The sequence below is a fragment of the Actinia tenebrosa genome, unplaced genomic scaffold (genome assembly GCF_029948245.1).
Source record: "Actinia tenebrosa isolate PJP-AT-01 unplaced genomic scaffold, QUT_ActTen_1.0 PGA_scaffold2__45_contigs__length_23673736, whole genome shotgun sequence".
NCBI classification, from domain to species: Eukaryota; Metazoa; Cnidaria; class Anthozoa; order Actiniaria; family Actiniidae; genus Actinia; species Actinia tenebrosa.
The window spans coordinates 6,202,232-6,218,514 of record NW_028292579.1 but is presented as its reverse complement, the minus strand read 5'-3'; the positions used below and the strand labels follow the sequence as shown (position 1 = coordinate 6,218,514).

Here is a 16,283-nt window from a genome sequence, read left to right as displayed (position 1 = left end):
AAAACACAGGACTCGGTGTCAAAAAACAGGAATGATTTTATTAAAGAATTAAAAAAGGATATAAATGAACAGTCTAAACTGAAAATGGCAATGTTTTCGTTCATGGATTCGCTTTTGGCTAACGACCCTATCTGTAAAAAAAGCAAGATGTTACCGCGGAACTTTGCTACAATAACAAGAATGGGGGCTTCTATTTGAAATGGGTACATGACGCGGACGCAGTGAAAGCCAATAGTAAGTTGTGTAGTCGATTCCTCTTTTATCGCCCAAGGAAGAGAGCTGGGATGCCCAAGGAACTCCTGGAGAAGGGACTTCTGGAGAAGGAAATTAGCAGTCGTTATATGACTTGGTCATGACTTGGACTTGATCAGTGCTAGTAAAAGCCCAAAACCATGATGAGAGCGATGGGCTAAAGTTAGCAATAAAAAATGGTAGTGAGGATAAACCTCAGCAAAGCTTTCCTTTCAATTAAGAAAAAATGGGTAAAATAAAATATTACATGGAAAATCGAAATCGAAATCTGAAACATGGACGCGCCCTCGAACATTTGAATGGAAATTGAACTTCGAATCGAAAAAAAAAAATTTTAACCGCGCATGATAACCATCTATGCAGTGCTCCGTAGAATTAAACATTGTTATCAGATCAAAAAACGATAGCTTTATTTGTATCCTCGATCGGCCAAACTTCATTTTGCTTTCATTCTGGATTATTGAGAGTAATGGTCAGCGAGCATACTTAACTGCAATTCATTTTGGATAGGAATCGTTTTGATCTTCATATGAATACCGCATTTACTGTAAGATGGGGCTGAGCGAGCTGGAGTTGTTTCCGTAGGACAGTAGAGACAACGGAAATGTAATGCAAGATGAAATCAAAATGAAGCTAGTGATAACTTTTATTTTTCTCTGAGTGATTCTAGAGATTATGCATGCATAATTCATGATTTTTTATTCATGGGGCTTATTTCACTTAATCAGCAGGGGTTCCTGCGAAGTTTGTATATGGGTTGAAGTCGGCGCGATGTATAACGCGGCTGTCACAAATGCGCGTGAAGCAAAAGGCTAATCTCATATACAATATGAGTATATGAATAAATTATTTATAATAAATGAATATATAAAAAAATACTTCATTCTGGTTGGGTAAGGTTTGATAGGTGAGTTAGTGATAAAAAACTTGGGTAAAATTTAAAAGCTTTCGGTTACTTTATATCACTGTCGACTAACTTTATGATAAAACTATCAATTCTCGCTTGCGCACTTGAGCTACACCCTATAAAGATCATTGGAGTAAACCTTATGTGACGTTATACTGCCGCCATGTTACCCAACAGGAAGGTTATCTATTCCAAGCTCACTCCAAGCCGCACGTCGAGTTTTAAACACGGCGAACCTTTGCGAAAACCAGAGGCTTTGCAGGTAATAGAAAAAATTAAGGCCAACCACAAATTATATTCCTTAAATGTTAATGTGTTTTTTTTTCATTCATGAATGTTTTCATTCGGTCGTGATGTTGTAAACAAATTAATGGCTGCGTTGCGAACTAGCAAAAACAAGAGGCTTTACTCGTAATGGGAAAAAAAAGCCAACCACAAATTATCCCTTACAGTCAACTCGTTATTGCTGATTTGCAATCATTGCCAAGAGAATGAAATAACAGAAGACACGGCGGCCATGTTGGATGATATGACAAAAGAAACTAATGATGAATCTTTTGTTAAATTCATCCAGCATGGCAGCTGTGAAAACCATTAATTAATTCATAAATATCTTTGCAGATGCGCATGGGAAAAAAGTAGTTGTTTCTTATAATGAAAAGACATTGCAGGGAAATGGATAAAAATTCATTAAAAACCCAAACAAATCGTTGAAACATATTAAATAAGAAGTACCGCGATGAATTCTCCTTGTCGATGTTCCGTGCTGTTTTGATCTCACCGTTTTACATCAAACACAGATCGATGGTGTCGTGAATGATATTTTTTGAATGATTATATTCATACATTTATTATAATTTATTATAATTTTTACGTAATAATCACAATTATATTGATATCATGAGGATGATCCTTTCTTGGTTGAATGATTTACGAAGATTGAAAATGTATCTGGAAATCAAATGATAGGTAAGATCTATAGGTTAATAATTTGGGATACCATTACTGTATCAACATAAGAGAACATAGACATTAGCATGATCATCATCATCATTACCATCATCACCATCCTCATCATCCTCATTAATTTCATCTTTAAGTGCTTCAGTTATATTTTTAAAATTATTATCATTATCATCATCATCATTATCATCATTATCATCCTCACCATCCTCATCATCTTCATTAATTTCATCTTTAAGTGCTACAGTTATATTTTTTAAATTATCATCATTATCATCATCATCATTATCATCATCATCATTATCATCATCATCATTATCATCCTCACCATCTTCATTAATTTCATCTTCCTCACCATCTTAAAATTATTATCATTATCATCATCATTATCATCATCATCATTATCATCCTCACCATCTTCATTAATTTCATCTTTAAGTGCTTCAGTTATATTTTTAAAATTATTATCATTATCATCATCATTATCATCATCATCATTATCATCACCATCTCATCATCCTCATTAATTTCATCTTAAAGTGCTTCAGTTATATTTTTAAAATTATTATCATTATCATCATCATCATTATCATCATCATCATCACCATCCTCATCATCCTCATTAATTTCATCTTAAAGTGCTTCAGCTATATTTTAAAAATTATTATCATTATCATCATCATCATTATCATCAGCAAGAATAAACTCTTACCCATAAGACACCATAGGTCACCGACCTCCAGGCCACATCCCCACCCCCAGCCCCCAAGAAACAAAGACAACCTTTTCTTTCCCCCATCCCTATTCTCCATGCATTCACATCCACACAGCCACCATATCAAATATAAACATTTAGTCAACAAAAAGTTTTAACTTAAAAGTTTCCAAATATCTACCTGAGTGTAACTCTGGGGGATCATTTCAACAAACGTTGCAGCTTTTCTTGCAATACATGCGCATGTAGGCGGGATTTCTTTGACATTCTCCTCTGGACGCCCAACTAGAGCATCTTGCATTACGATCATAACATCGACCACCAGTACTCCCTAATAAAAATAATCCGCATTAGCTAGTGATGACTTAGCATCCTCTGCAGGCGTCTCACTTTTTGCTTCGGGCCTTTCTCATCTGTTTTCTTTGGCGGGCTGGTGTGTGACTACCCTGGGTGCCAGAGGCCGTGTGGGCCCCCTCCTCCATCTCTCTCTCTCTCTCTCTCTCTCTCTCTCTCTCTCTCGCCCCTAAGCCCCACACGGCCTCTGGCACCCAGGGTAGTGTGTGACCAAGCGCCAAGAAAGGGAAATAAGAGGGATGCCTGTGGAAGAGGCTAGTGCTGACTGTAACTGCTAGGGCTCAGCTAGTAATAGTCCCTCTTTCACTCCAAACTAAGTCTAGTGGGTACTTTTTTTTCGTATTGGATGTGCGGCGAATTGGGGGCGCTTCAAAATCGCTCTAATCCCCCGCATATTCCATACCCACATTAACAATTAACCTCAGATCAACCTATTCTGAGCCAGTTATCAGTATTCACTGAATCATACCTCACTCTAGCGATTAATAATTAACCTCAGATCGACCTATTCTGAGCCAGTTAACAGTATTCACTGAATCATAACCTACTCTAGCGATTAATAATTAACCTCAGATCGACCTATTCTGAGCCAGTTAACAGTATTCACTGAATCATACCCCACTCTAGCGATTAATAATTAACCTCAGATCGACCTTTACTGAGCCAGTTAACAGTATTTACTGAATCATACCTCACTCTAGCGAGGGATACTATAATCGATAGGATGTTATTAATCCCTTTTCTCCCCAGATTTGATTGGGTCGGGTTTCGGAAGCGCGGGAAGGTGGGCGCATTTCAGACTTGCTACCACTTTCTATTTGTCCACACCATAAGTAATCTAAGTCGATCTAGTCTGGAGTCGTGCGGACCGTAAACAAGCTGTAATCAACGAGTGCGCGATCTTTCTGTTGGTTGTTTTGATCACTAAGAACTAGAAGTTTTTATCGTTTTTGTTGTTTTTGTTATCATAAAAAACACATTGACATAAGTTTTTTATGTGTCTGTCCTCTTATTGACGACACATTTCGTCATCACATTGTCAAAGTAGTATGCTTATCCACTCGGCTACGACAACGTGATGACGCAATTTATAGTCAGGATTTTCAGAAGGTTCGAAAGTCTCCACATTTTGTTTGAGCCACCGAAACGCCGAACGAAAGGAAGAATTGAAAAAGCGACATTACGTTTTATTTTTCCAATCCTACAAAGCCGCCATTTTGTTGTCACGAAGGTGGGCCCTGCCCCCCTTGACGCCCCCCCCTACCTACGCCCATGAATTTATAGCAATCGTAATGTCGTCTGCACGTATACTGACCACAAATTCTACAGCTTTTCTTGCAGTTTACTCTCATGTAAGCAGGATTCCTACTGCATTCTCCAATGGAAGACCAGTATCGACAACTTCGGTGATTATCCACGCAATTTACTATTAAAAGAGGAACAAAAAGAACAAGTATTAGATTGTCTGCCGTGAATTTTCATCTTAAAAATTTTTTAAAGTGATAATATACTGCAAATAAAACAGGATTCATTGTTATTTTATAACTCTGATATTGTTCTTTATTGCGCTACAAAAAAACAAAAAAACAAAAAAACAAAAAAAACAAAAAACAAAACAAAACAAAACAAAAACAAAAAACAAAAACAAAAAACAAAAACAAAACGAAACAAAACAAAACAAAACAAAACAAAACAAAACGAAACAAAACAAAACAAAACAAAACAAAACAAAACAAAACAAAACAAAACAAAACAAAACAAAACAGGCCAAATGCAACGACGGGAAATGTTGGGTGCAACAACAACATTGTACCCGAAGACAGCCCTTTCACATGTAGCTGAGTATACACCTATTGCTTTGTCGGTCGGAGATTTGAATGGCTTAAATCTAAGTCCGAGGAACGCTGCAACGCTGTATATTAAATATTAAACAACCTAGTTTCTCTTTAGAGATTGGAATATGAAGCATGACCTTTGGAATATGATCTTTCGCATTTTGGCAAGAAAACATCAAAGCACAAAAATTCCGTTTAGTTTCAGACCAGCCATGTCAGATCTCCGACAGACGTCTTTTGAAATAGGTGTACATGTATGTGCGCAACACATGTTGTCAAATTTCTTCGTTTGCAACGTGCGCTACTAACCGAAATAGTGTGATGCTTTTTTATCTAACTTTGCCCCAAGTTCAAAATACGAAGGCGGAGGGGGGAGGGGAGGGGGGATGATAAAATATAGATACATGTTCTGAGACAGGTAAATCGCAACAGCTAATGCCAATCACTGCGGACCCTGGTATCATCATTTCATTTTTGGTATCATCTCTCGCTTGAATATCTTGTGGCCCGAAAGAGGGGCAGTTTTTTTGCGCACAACGATTGCAAAGTGTATTCGAATTTCAATCTTCCGCTTCTTCTTACAGGCATGTTTCGCCTCTCTTAATAATGTTAATTAACTTAGGCCTCATGCTGTAAACACGCTTGTAAAAGCTGAAAAAAATAGTAAATACCTGGAGGAGGAGGCTGCGTAGGAGGATTTGGTGGAGGTGTTGGGGTTTTTGGAGGTGTTGGGGGTATTGGTGGGTTTGTGTCGGGTGGAGGCGTCTGAGGTGGTGGTGGTGTGGGCATGCCAGTATCGGGTGGAGGCGTCTGAGGTGGTGGTGGTGTGGGCATGCCAGTATCGGGTGGAGGGGTCTGAGGTACTGGAGGTGTTGGGGGTATTGGTGGGTTTGTGTCGGGTGGAGGAGTGTCAGGTGGTGGAGGTGAGGGACAGTCTGTAGTGGGTTGAGGTGGTGCTGGGGTATCAGGTTTGGGCGGGGTGGGTACTACTCCAACTGGTCTCTTGGTTCTGAAGTCCATCAGGATGCCATTTCCATCTGTCATTTAAAAGATAAGAAACACAAGTTAGAGGTAAAAAAGGAATGTCTAGCCTAAGGTTTGTTGCTACTTGCTACTACAGTTGTAACATTTCAGTGTTCGTATTGTTTAGTTGATTTGGCGCATAAGTTATTTAATCGCCCAGTCCGCATATCATCATCATCACATCACCATCACACATACTTTATCATCATCATTGCCATCGAACATAACGTACATCATCATCATCGTCATCGTCATCATCATCACAACGTAGATAATCATCATCACATTATAACCACCATCATTGTCGTCGTCAAAATTTTATCATTACCATCTTCTTAATCGCCTTCGCCATCATAACCATCGTCATCATCGTTCACCAACACCTACATCATGACGTATTATCATCATCACATGATGACCATCATCATCACCACCTTACCATCGTTGGTATCATTACTGCTACAGTGATTTAAAAGAATCTAAGTTGGCTTACTTCGATCACAATCCATCTTGAAATGATAGCGATGTGCAGGAAGATTTCCAGCTGCAAGTATACCAAACATGAATAGGGAAATAGGATGAATAAGTAAAGAATAATACTTGCCAACAAAAGAGCTTGTCAATAATTACATATATATGATTTAGGGGTAAAAAGCAAAGCACATCGACGTTAGCAACTCAAGGTGAAGAGGGGTTCAGAGGAGAATATACTGATTTATTCCGTTTCTCCCTTCCCTTCAGCTGCTATGCAGACTATACTTTTGCACGCGTAGTAGTGGCTATAGTATAACCAAGTTTTCAAATCCTACCCACTTTAAGGAACTACCGCGACGCGTTTCCTCCCCACTTAATAAATATAAAGACTTGCGCAGCACTCTCAAGGTCACTTTTTGAGATCCCTCTCGTATAGGTCCGCGCTCACCTTTAGTGAGTTAAGGAGCATTTCTAAGATAGTTAGCCAGTTTGACTTACAGCGCAAGTCTACATTTCTCATTTCTCTAGAGAAAAGCCCTTGAGTCAAAAAGGGAGAGACCTAACAAACCGCTTCTCAAATGTGCAACCTAGTCCATGGATCAAACCCGAGACCCCAGATCGAGGTGAGAGTCGAGTGTACTACAGCTACGCCACCTTTGATTGGTTTAGTGAATTAAAGTCGAAACAGTATGAATTAACGTCTAAGTAGAAGCTTTAGTGCAGTTTTCGTATGGCGGTGAAAAGCTCAGTGCCGTAAGCGTGACGTGCCGTGACCGTGATACTTTCTAGAATTTTAATAGGCTGATTTTTTTCACGCGCAATATGATTGGTCTAAAAGTGCCGTGATCTTGGCGTGACCGTGTCCGCGCCGTGTTTATGCCGTGTTCCGGGTATTTGATTGGATAAAGAGTCAATTCTCGTGCAATGTGATTGGTCTGGCGTATCCCTTGCTGTGTCACGACCGTGTTCGTGCCGTGAATTTTTCACAGTCATGCAAAAACTGCACTAGCAAAAACGTAAATAGTGATGAGTCCTACCTTTAGCTTCGCAGCGCTTGATCACCCTGTTTTGACACGGAAAAACCTCTTTGACGAAATTATAAAGTACTGAATCATATGAGAGCAGTTCACTTCTTGTATTAACGTGGTTATGAACACCATTAGTGGGTATCGCCTCGTCGTTCACATCAAAGAAGCTCTGCGTTCCTTCAGCAAGGTACTCCCTATCGGTGCTCATGGCGTAGGTTCGCGCCCACTTGGCTCCAGTTCGTTTCAGGTAGTTGTACCGAGTGCGAAGACGTCTGTCAAAGTCGCGAATAGCGCCATTGGAGGCGATGGCAATTTCATGGATTCCATGAGTGAATTCGTGGAGAAAGATGTCTTCACGGGGATATCGGTCGTTTCTTAAGTCACACATGATGTTTTCCTCTCCACCTGAGGAAAATAAAAGAAGAAGAAAAAAAGATATCAGTAGACCGTTTTCTCAAGGTTGCGTGCGCATCCAACTTGATGAGTCACAACACTGAAAAACGCAAATTCAGTAAAATTGAGAAGACAGTTTTGAATTCTTATTGAAAACAATTACATAGCATTGCATGATAATACTGGTGTTCTGGTATCGTGGCCAGTCAAGTTCCTTAAATTGGTATGCGCACGCAATCTTGAGAAAACGGTCAATGGACCTCTTTAGCTTGGGCGTAATGTTTTCCTATCATTACCTTCTCTTGCATAACGGCTAAATAGAGAAATGATACTCTAGAGAATGACACGTGTTCTGAAGTGGGAAATTATTAGGCCCAAATAAAGAGGGGTAGATCTGGGATTTTAAATTGGGGAGGACGTTCAACCAGGAGATAATAACGTTCTCAGAGATGCTACCTCCTTTGTTTACTGTATGAGGGAAACCCTGGACAGGAACGGGGTTGTACAACCATGTGTCCTTGAACCTCCCCAAGAACCACGCCGGATACAGGATTTTTGAACAGGATCAAGATACAGAGGTATAGTTATAGTTTTCGAATTAGAGAAATGGCTCATTTTCCCATCGACCCATCATTGGTTTTACTTATTAGGATTGGTTATAATAACAGACAAAGGGGAAATTGTCAAAATTGGCCGCTTAAAAGAGGTTGGCCGGTTTATATGTTGTTTTTTTTTTTTTGCTCTACCCTATATTACTTGAAAACAGACTATACTTACAGGTGGAGATGGGGTTCTGTATGGTACCTCCCAATCCTCTTGCTCTCTGATTCCACCAGCCAGGTAACCAGGAATGTTCAGGAATTGACGTAACACCTTCGCGAACACCAACGACACCAGCGCGACCCTTACGTTGGTACAGATATTGACGGATGTCTTTACGATCAGCTAATAGGAACACGACTATGTAACAGGCACGTCTGAGCGCCGCGTCACTTGGTTGGTTAGAACTGATGACGGGAATACCAAAAGCGTGGAGGTATTTCCTGTAGAAGGTGCTGAGACGTAGTTCTGAGCGTACATTGGCTGGGACCGGCCCAACTCGATCACATTCCCACGTGGTGGGCTGCGCTCCACGACGGTATGTAGGAGCACTTGCTGTAATGGAATAAAAAAGGTTTTTTTCTACATGACAAATGCAATGGAAGGTATTGTCTATTTTCGGCATAGAATAGATAAAATCCTAAGTTAAGATGGGTATGTGCAGTGCGCATTGTTTTTAGAAAAGGCTTAGCTAACGAGCTGAATATTGACCCGTCAGTATTGAACAGTAGACTGCGCGCAGTGGTCACAGAGATATTATCAAGGGCTAAGTAAAATCACTTTACCATCTGTTTTACTTAGTAAAGCATAGGCACAACAGTTGCCTACGACAGTTTTACATACCATAACGAAGAGTGGTCTTGGTGAGCCTTTTCAACTCTTCGAAATTCGCCGGCGCTGAAAAGTAAAGAAAAGATAATGAACAATTCCAAACTATTTTTATCTCCATGTATAATAAATAAATAATGATAAATGGGATTTAGCAGTGGCATTTCTACAGAGCAGCTATTCATCCACTGTAATTTCAATTGGAATTTAGGAGTTGATTTTTGCGGAGGGAGGAAAGCCGGAGAACCCGGAAAACCCTTGAAGCACAGGAGAGAACCAACTAACAACTCTACTCACATACGACAGCGAGCTCAGCGTGACTCGAACCCGGGTCGCATTGGTGAGAGGCGAGCGCGGTTATCGCTACGTCACCCGTGTATATGAAAAATAATATAAATTAAGACAGGATGCTTTGATATTAGGGCAATAGTTTAACGTCCTATTAAGATAATCTTATCTTGCTTTCCTTCCCTCTCCTTCCCTATCTCCATGCATATGAAATGTATATGAGGCCTTGATGCCATGTGATCATTAACTACATATCTTATAGGCACTCGGCCTGATAATGAAGCATCACATGTTGGTCGTCCAGGTTTTATTTATCTCAAACATCTCAAACACTAGCTGATTACTTGTCAGCATTTCTGTTATGCAGACAATAAGATGGCAAGAGTACGGGTTACCGGAGCTTGTGTCCCATCATGAAGGAACCTTAGGGGGAATATATAGATCGATAGAGTTACGATTACGCATCTGTAAAAGTATCAAGACCTTTGGTACCAATTATATATATTAATATCTCTTTCCCTCGAACTCTTGGGTGCTCCTTGGCAGTATAGTCTTCTTCGTTTGTTTGCGGGCCCACAGGTTAGTTGTATTGAAAGCAGGACGCTCTGTTAGGAACGCATAAACTATCCACCGAGGTAGATATTAGATATTTACAGAAATGATAAGATTACAAAGAACTTACTTCTAAGTTTTGACGCTTTGTTGCCTGCGTGAACTACAACCAGGAGTAAACACGATACAGCACAGAATACCCTCATGTTGGCGAGGATCACCTTGAAATCTCTGACTTCAAGCCCTTAATGTTAGCTACGATGTTCTGGAAGGCCTTGATAATGGACTAAATGACTGGCAAATAACTAGAGCTGTTAAATAATCTTTAGTGCGCATAATAGGTGGGGCTCAACGAACGTCATCGTTGCGATATTGTTCGGCGCTGTGCTGATAGTCGCCCGCTGTGTTGAACTCTGCGCGCTTCTTACATCTGAATCATTGTCTCTAAAACAAACACAGTGGAATTATTTCAACAGTTTTAAAATGTGCAGCTTGAACACATTAATAGTGCTAATGTAGTGGCAATTATTGTCCGTTCAGCTGTATACATCCACTTTTCTACTCAAATATCAAATGTGCTAGCATATTATAGGACCAGGAAGATCATTTTTCGCCTCCACACAGGCTCGATCAAATTTCATCTTCGTACTTCCGGTCACTACATGAGTGAGAAACAGCCTGACGCAACTTTATAATGCTCTTCAAAGGCGAGATCAAATTACTTATTTCGTAAGAGGGGGATCGACGGGGCGGTATAGTGATAGTCTCCCCCACACGTGAGTAGAGTTTGTCTGAGGTCTCTCTCTTGATTCGAGGATTTTCTCCGGGTTTTCTCCCTCCGCAAAACCTAACAAGCTAGTTTCAATTCGATCTGTGTGTTAGCTGTGCCCTGACTTTGATCAACTCAGAGGTTGCTTCTGGGTTCGATAAAATATGAAGGAAATTGGAAGGGTATTACTGATGGAATACACGTCATCTTCAGCTCATTTACCTTATGCTCAGGTCAGAGGTAAACCTGCAGAAAGGGAAGCGGAAGATGTTTTAGTAAAAAAAATATATGCCGAATATAAAGCAGAGACACACGTCTCGATACGTCTGTTTTTGGTTTTGTTTAGATATTTTTTAAGCATATACAGCTATTTAAAAAAAGGTTGAATACTGAATACTGCATAGTGAATTCCAAGACCGAAGTGCATTGTGGGATATAGTGACATTGTCTAAAGTAGGATTAATAATAATTATTTATTCTATTTTTAAAAAGATATAACTAGCTAAAAACTAGTGTGAGCTGCGTCGGTGTTTCTAATGAAACAGTAATGATGAAAAGGTAAATTATACACCGTGAAAAGATGAAAAAACTTACTGACGTTTCGGACGCTAGTCCTTCGTCGGAGTAAAAGAGAAAGAAGTGGTAGAAAGGAGTGTATATATGATAGAATAAGACAAAAGAAACCAATGAGAGCAAGGTAGGCAAGGAAACAAAAACAAACAATCAAAAGACAAAAGAAAAGGTTAGTTGAAAATAAAGCGTTCATTAATCCCGTTGGGACTAAGAGTGCCCAATAGGTGAATAAGCCGCATTTCTTTGGTCTTGCGACAATCATTGTTGCCGTTAAGCAAAGAAAGACCGAAAACAATGAAGTCAGAAAGAGAATGGTTAGCTAGATTAAAATGGCGGGAAACTGGTTTGGTGGGATTGCTTAACGGCAACAATGATTGTCGCAAGACCAAAGAAATGCGGCTTATTCACCTATTGGGCACTCTTAGTCCCAACGGGATTAATGAACGCTTTATTTTCAACTAACCTTTTCTTTTGTCTTTTGATTGTTTGTTTTTGTTTCCTTGCCTACCTTGCTCTCATTGGTTTCTTTTGTCTTATTCTATCATATATACACTCCTTTCTACCACTTCTTTCTCTTTTACTCCGACGAAGGACTAGCGTCCGAAACGTCAGTAAGTTTTTTCATCTTTTCACGGTGTATAATTTACCTTTTCATCATTACTGTTTCATTAGAAACACCGACGCAGCTCACACTAGTTTTTAGCTAGTTATATCTTTTTATTACTATATACTGCGACCATTTTTATTCTATTTCAGATGCCGAACATCATCAAGGAACTCCGCAAGGAAATGGTAAGTTTTTTATTTCCTTTTCCTAACATTAGCTCTAATCTCGCTCTCAAACTCTTTAACCTTACTCTCGCTAAAACACGCTTTGTTAGTCATATCTATTTCATTGGTCGTTGTCTTCATGCTAAAGTCATTCCTGTTGGTTTTCGTGTTAAGTTTCATGCTTCTAATTTTGGTGTCAACTCTACTCAGTATTTTTCCGATGTTTCTTCTGCTTGTTCCACTTTCTCTCGCTCTGTCATGCGTTCCACTATTCGTAGTATGTGCTGTAAACGTGATGCCCTCACTCTTGATACTGCTGCTTGCCTCAGAGACTTGTCTAATGTCTGTCCGGCAGTGTTAGTTTCCTCCATTCGTAATCACATTCTTACTCTTAACCGCCGTTTGTACCAGTCTTTGTTTGTTACTAAGCGTAATAAGTTTGTGTCTCTTGTTGGTTTTGATCCTTTTACACATGTTGAACATAGCAATCACAATGTCTTCAGTCATTCCGTTGTCACCATTCCCGAAGATTTACCTCTTTCTGATTCTGAAATTTCAGTTCTTAGCAAGGGTTTGAACTTCGTTCCTCTTGCTAAGAAATCTGATGAATTTCAGGTCAAGAAAGACTCTGAATCTTTTTTTCGCCGTACTCGCCTTAAAGCTTTTTTCTCCGACTCTTCTAACTCTAACTGTGAACGTGATGTCTTTGAGCGCCTTTGTCCTCGTAAGTCTAACTGGGTCCCTCCCGAGGGACAATTTTCTTCTCTTGATCTTTTTGTCAATAAGTGTCGCCGTGATATTTCTAATCTCAATCTTAACCGTAAACTCAGTTATTCTAATCTTTCTAAGGACGAGTGGTTGGCTTTACGTCAATTACGCAATCGTTCTGACATTGTTATTAAGCCCGCTGACAAAGGCGGTGCAGTTGTTGTCTGGCGTTCTGACCTGTATAAACAGGAAGCTATACGTCAACTCTCTGATACTAATTTTTATTGTGAAGTGGATAAGGATCTTACCCCTGACAATCAAAAATTAGTTAAAGACACTGTTAACTCTTTCATTTCTGATGGCTCTTTACCCTCCACTGCTAAAAACCTTTTTGTTATTACTCCTCGTACTTCTCACGTCTATTTTCTTCCTAAGATTCACAAAGCTAACAACCCTGGCCGTCCTATTGTTTCTGCTTGTAGTTGTCCTACCGAACTCATCTCTAGCTATCTAGATTCTCTCATGCTGCCTATTGTTCAGTCTTTACCTACTTATATTAAGGATACTAATCACGCTCTTAGTATTTTTAACGATTTTCGCTTTCCTGATAACTCTTCTAAGCTTTTGTTTACTATGGATGTCAAATCTTTGTATACTGTTATTCCTAATGATGAGGGCCTTCGTGCTCTTCAGCATTTTTTCGATCTTCGTCCTGTCCTCGAGCCCAGCACTCCCACTTTGTTACGCTTAGCTGAACTTGTTCTTACTCTTAATTGTTTTTCTTTCGGTGATCGGTATTATCGGCAGATAAACGGTGTTGCTATGGGTACTAAGATGGGCCCTAGTTATGCCAATTTGTTTGTTGGTTATATCGAAAACCTTGTTTTTCAACAATATACTGGACCTAAACCTGAGTTTTTTGGACGGTATATTGATGATTGTATTGGTGCTACTTCTTGTTCGCGTAATGACTTAGATTCTTTCATCTCTTTTGTTAACTCTTTTCACCCTGCCTTAGACTTTACGTGGGAGGTTAGTGAAACATCAGTCACTTTCCTTGACATCTTGCTTAGTGTTAATGACGACCGTCTTAGCACTAGTGTCCATTACAAACCTACTGACTCTCATTCTTATTTACTCTACTCGTCTTCTCATCCTAAGCACACTCTTAACGCTATTCCGTTCTCGCAATTTCTTCGTCTTCGTCGTTTGTGTAGTGATGATCTTGATTTTTCTGTTAAATGTTCTGAGATGCGTTCCTTCTTCCTTAAGCGTAATTATCCTGCTCATGTTATTGATCGCGCCATTCGTAAAGTTTCTACTATTGATCGTACCACCGCTCTCACTCCTCACACTCGTCCCTCTAATGACCGCATTCCTTTCACTCTTACGTATCATCCTATTAACATTTCCATTAAACCCATTGTTAACCGCAACTTTTCTCTGCTTGACTCTGATACTCGCACTTCTGCTATTTTCAACAACCGCCCTCTCTTTTCCTATAAACGTGATCGTAATCTCCGTTCTTTCTTGGTCAAGGGAGTTCTTCCCTCTAACAAAGAACCTGGTACTTTTCGCTGTTCTCGTAAACGTTGTTATACTTGTCCTCACATAGTCTCTCACACTTCTGTTGTCGGTCCTAAATCAACTGTTAAAATCACTGACCATTTTGTTTGTACCACTTCTAATGTTGTATATTGTATTAAATGTACCCGCTGTAATCTTTTGTATGTGGGCGAGACTGGCCGCCGTCTTGGTGATCGCATTTGCAATCATCTTTATGATATTCGCAATAACGATCCCACCAAACCAGTTTCCCGCCATTTTAATCTAGCTAACCATTCTCTTTCTGACTTCATTGTTTTCGGTCTTTCTTTGCTTAACGGCAACAATGATTGTCGCAAGACCAAAGAAATGCGGCTTATTCACCTATTGGGCACTCTTAGTCCCAACGGGATTAATGAACGCTTTATTTTCAACTAACCTTTTCTTTTGTCTTTTGATTGTTTGTTTTTGTTTCCTTGCCTACCTTGCTCTCATTGGTTTCTTTTGTCTTATTCTATCATATATACACTCCTTTCTACCACTTCTTTCTCTTTTACTCCGACGAAGGACTAGCGTCCGAAACGTCAGTAAGTTTTTTCATCTTTTCACGGTGTATAATTTACCTTTTCATCATTACTATTCTATTTTTAGTGTATTCCATCTGAAACAATTTACTAACTACATGTAAAGAGTTAGTAATTGCTGTATATTTACTTTTTATTTCAAATTAACACAACCCACAATGCCCTTTGGTCTTGGAATGCACTATTCAGTATGCAGTATTCAATATTCAACCTCCTGAAATAACCGTAGATACTTTTACTCGTATGATACGTGTGAATAAACCAAAATCTTATATTCAAATTTCTCACTTACCCTTTTTGACGACAGAACCGATTGATTTGTCCCAAAGACCCCCCCCCTCCCCCCCAAAAACAACAACAACAAAAATCAGTCGAGACCGTACTAATGTAGCTACTCAGACCCATACTCTTTTTAAATTCGTTAGGTAAACCGCTAGACGGGGCTGGATTGTGGTTAACATGGTCGTCACTATTTAAGGCTTTGAATTTATAGGTTTATAGCTCGGATCTCTTCATCCTCTAGTCTTCTTCGCAACTGTTATTAGTTTCCGTGTCAGAAACTAATGACGGCTGCGATCGGACTCATCCCCTACATCTAGGTAATTTTGCATTCCACGTACTTTGCTCCCTTAATCCCTCTAGATGGGTGAATATTGCACTTGGAAAAATATACTTTCTTACCTGGGAAAGGGATTGTTACCTGGGACGTTGAAGACACATGCAAATATGAAACGAAATATAAGAAATGACTAGTGGTTAGACTAGTTGGGACTGCGTCTGGTGTGGTCAAGAAACTATAGACATATAGAATAGGGATACCTTAACACCGTAAAAAAATTGGTACTATACTGACGTGACGTTCGTTCTTAGTCGGTGTAACAAGAGGTGCACATACATACCTCGAGGTACATACATACCGAGCCAGAGGGGCCGGAAATTACCAAATATTTTGCACTGTTGGTATATCAGATGATAGATCAAATGTCACGCAGCACGCTTACAGAAGTATTGCAATAAGTGTAATTTCATCCCCTGTGTGTGGTCGGATTAGTTCAAAACTGAAAACCTTTTTTTAATAGTACAAATAACATTAGACTTGCACCATGCAAAGTCTCTCTCGC

The 16,283-nt window shown here is 39.6% G+C and overlaps 2 protein-coding genes across 2 annotated transcripts; one reads left to right on the top strand and one right to left on the bottom strand.

Annotated features, from left to right (window-relative positions):
• Positions 1 to 1,993: 1,993 nt before the first annotated feature.
• On the bottom strand, positions 1,994 to 10,573 carry LOC116300980 (uncharacterized). The gene is made up of 9 exons (XM_031709967.2): positions 10,343 to 10,573; positions 9,388 to 9,441; positions 8,722 to 9,099; positions 7,561 to 7,956; positions 6,543 to 6,593; positions 5,698 to 6,063; positions 4,507 to 4,617; positions 3,019 to 3,168; positions 1,994 to 2,110 (listed from the first exon to the last, which is right to left on the bottom strand). The coding sequence occupies exons 1-8, from the start codon at positions 10,416 to 10,418 to the stop codon at positions 3,044 to 3,046; spliced, it is 1,557 nt and encodes a 518-aa protein (XP_031565827.2). The 5' UTR covers positions 10,419 to 10,573; the 3' UTR covers positions 1,994 to 2,110; positions 3,019 to 3,043.
• A 1,359-nt stretch (positions 10,574 to 11,932) lies between these two features.
• LOC148909086 (uncharacterized) lies at positions 11,933 to 15,217 on the top strand. The gene has a single exon (XM_089034462.1). The coding sequence runs from the start codon at positions 12,311 to 12,313 to the stop codon at positions 15,014 to 15,016; it is 2,706 nt and encodes a 901-aa protein (XP_088890588.1). The 5' UTR covers positions 11,933 to 12,310; the 3' UTR covers positions 15,017 to 15,217.
• Positions 15,218 to 16,283: the final 1,066 nt, after the last annotated feature.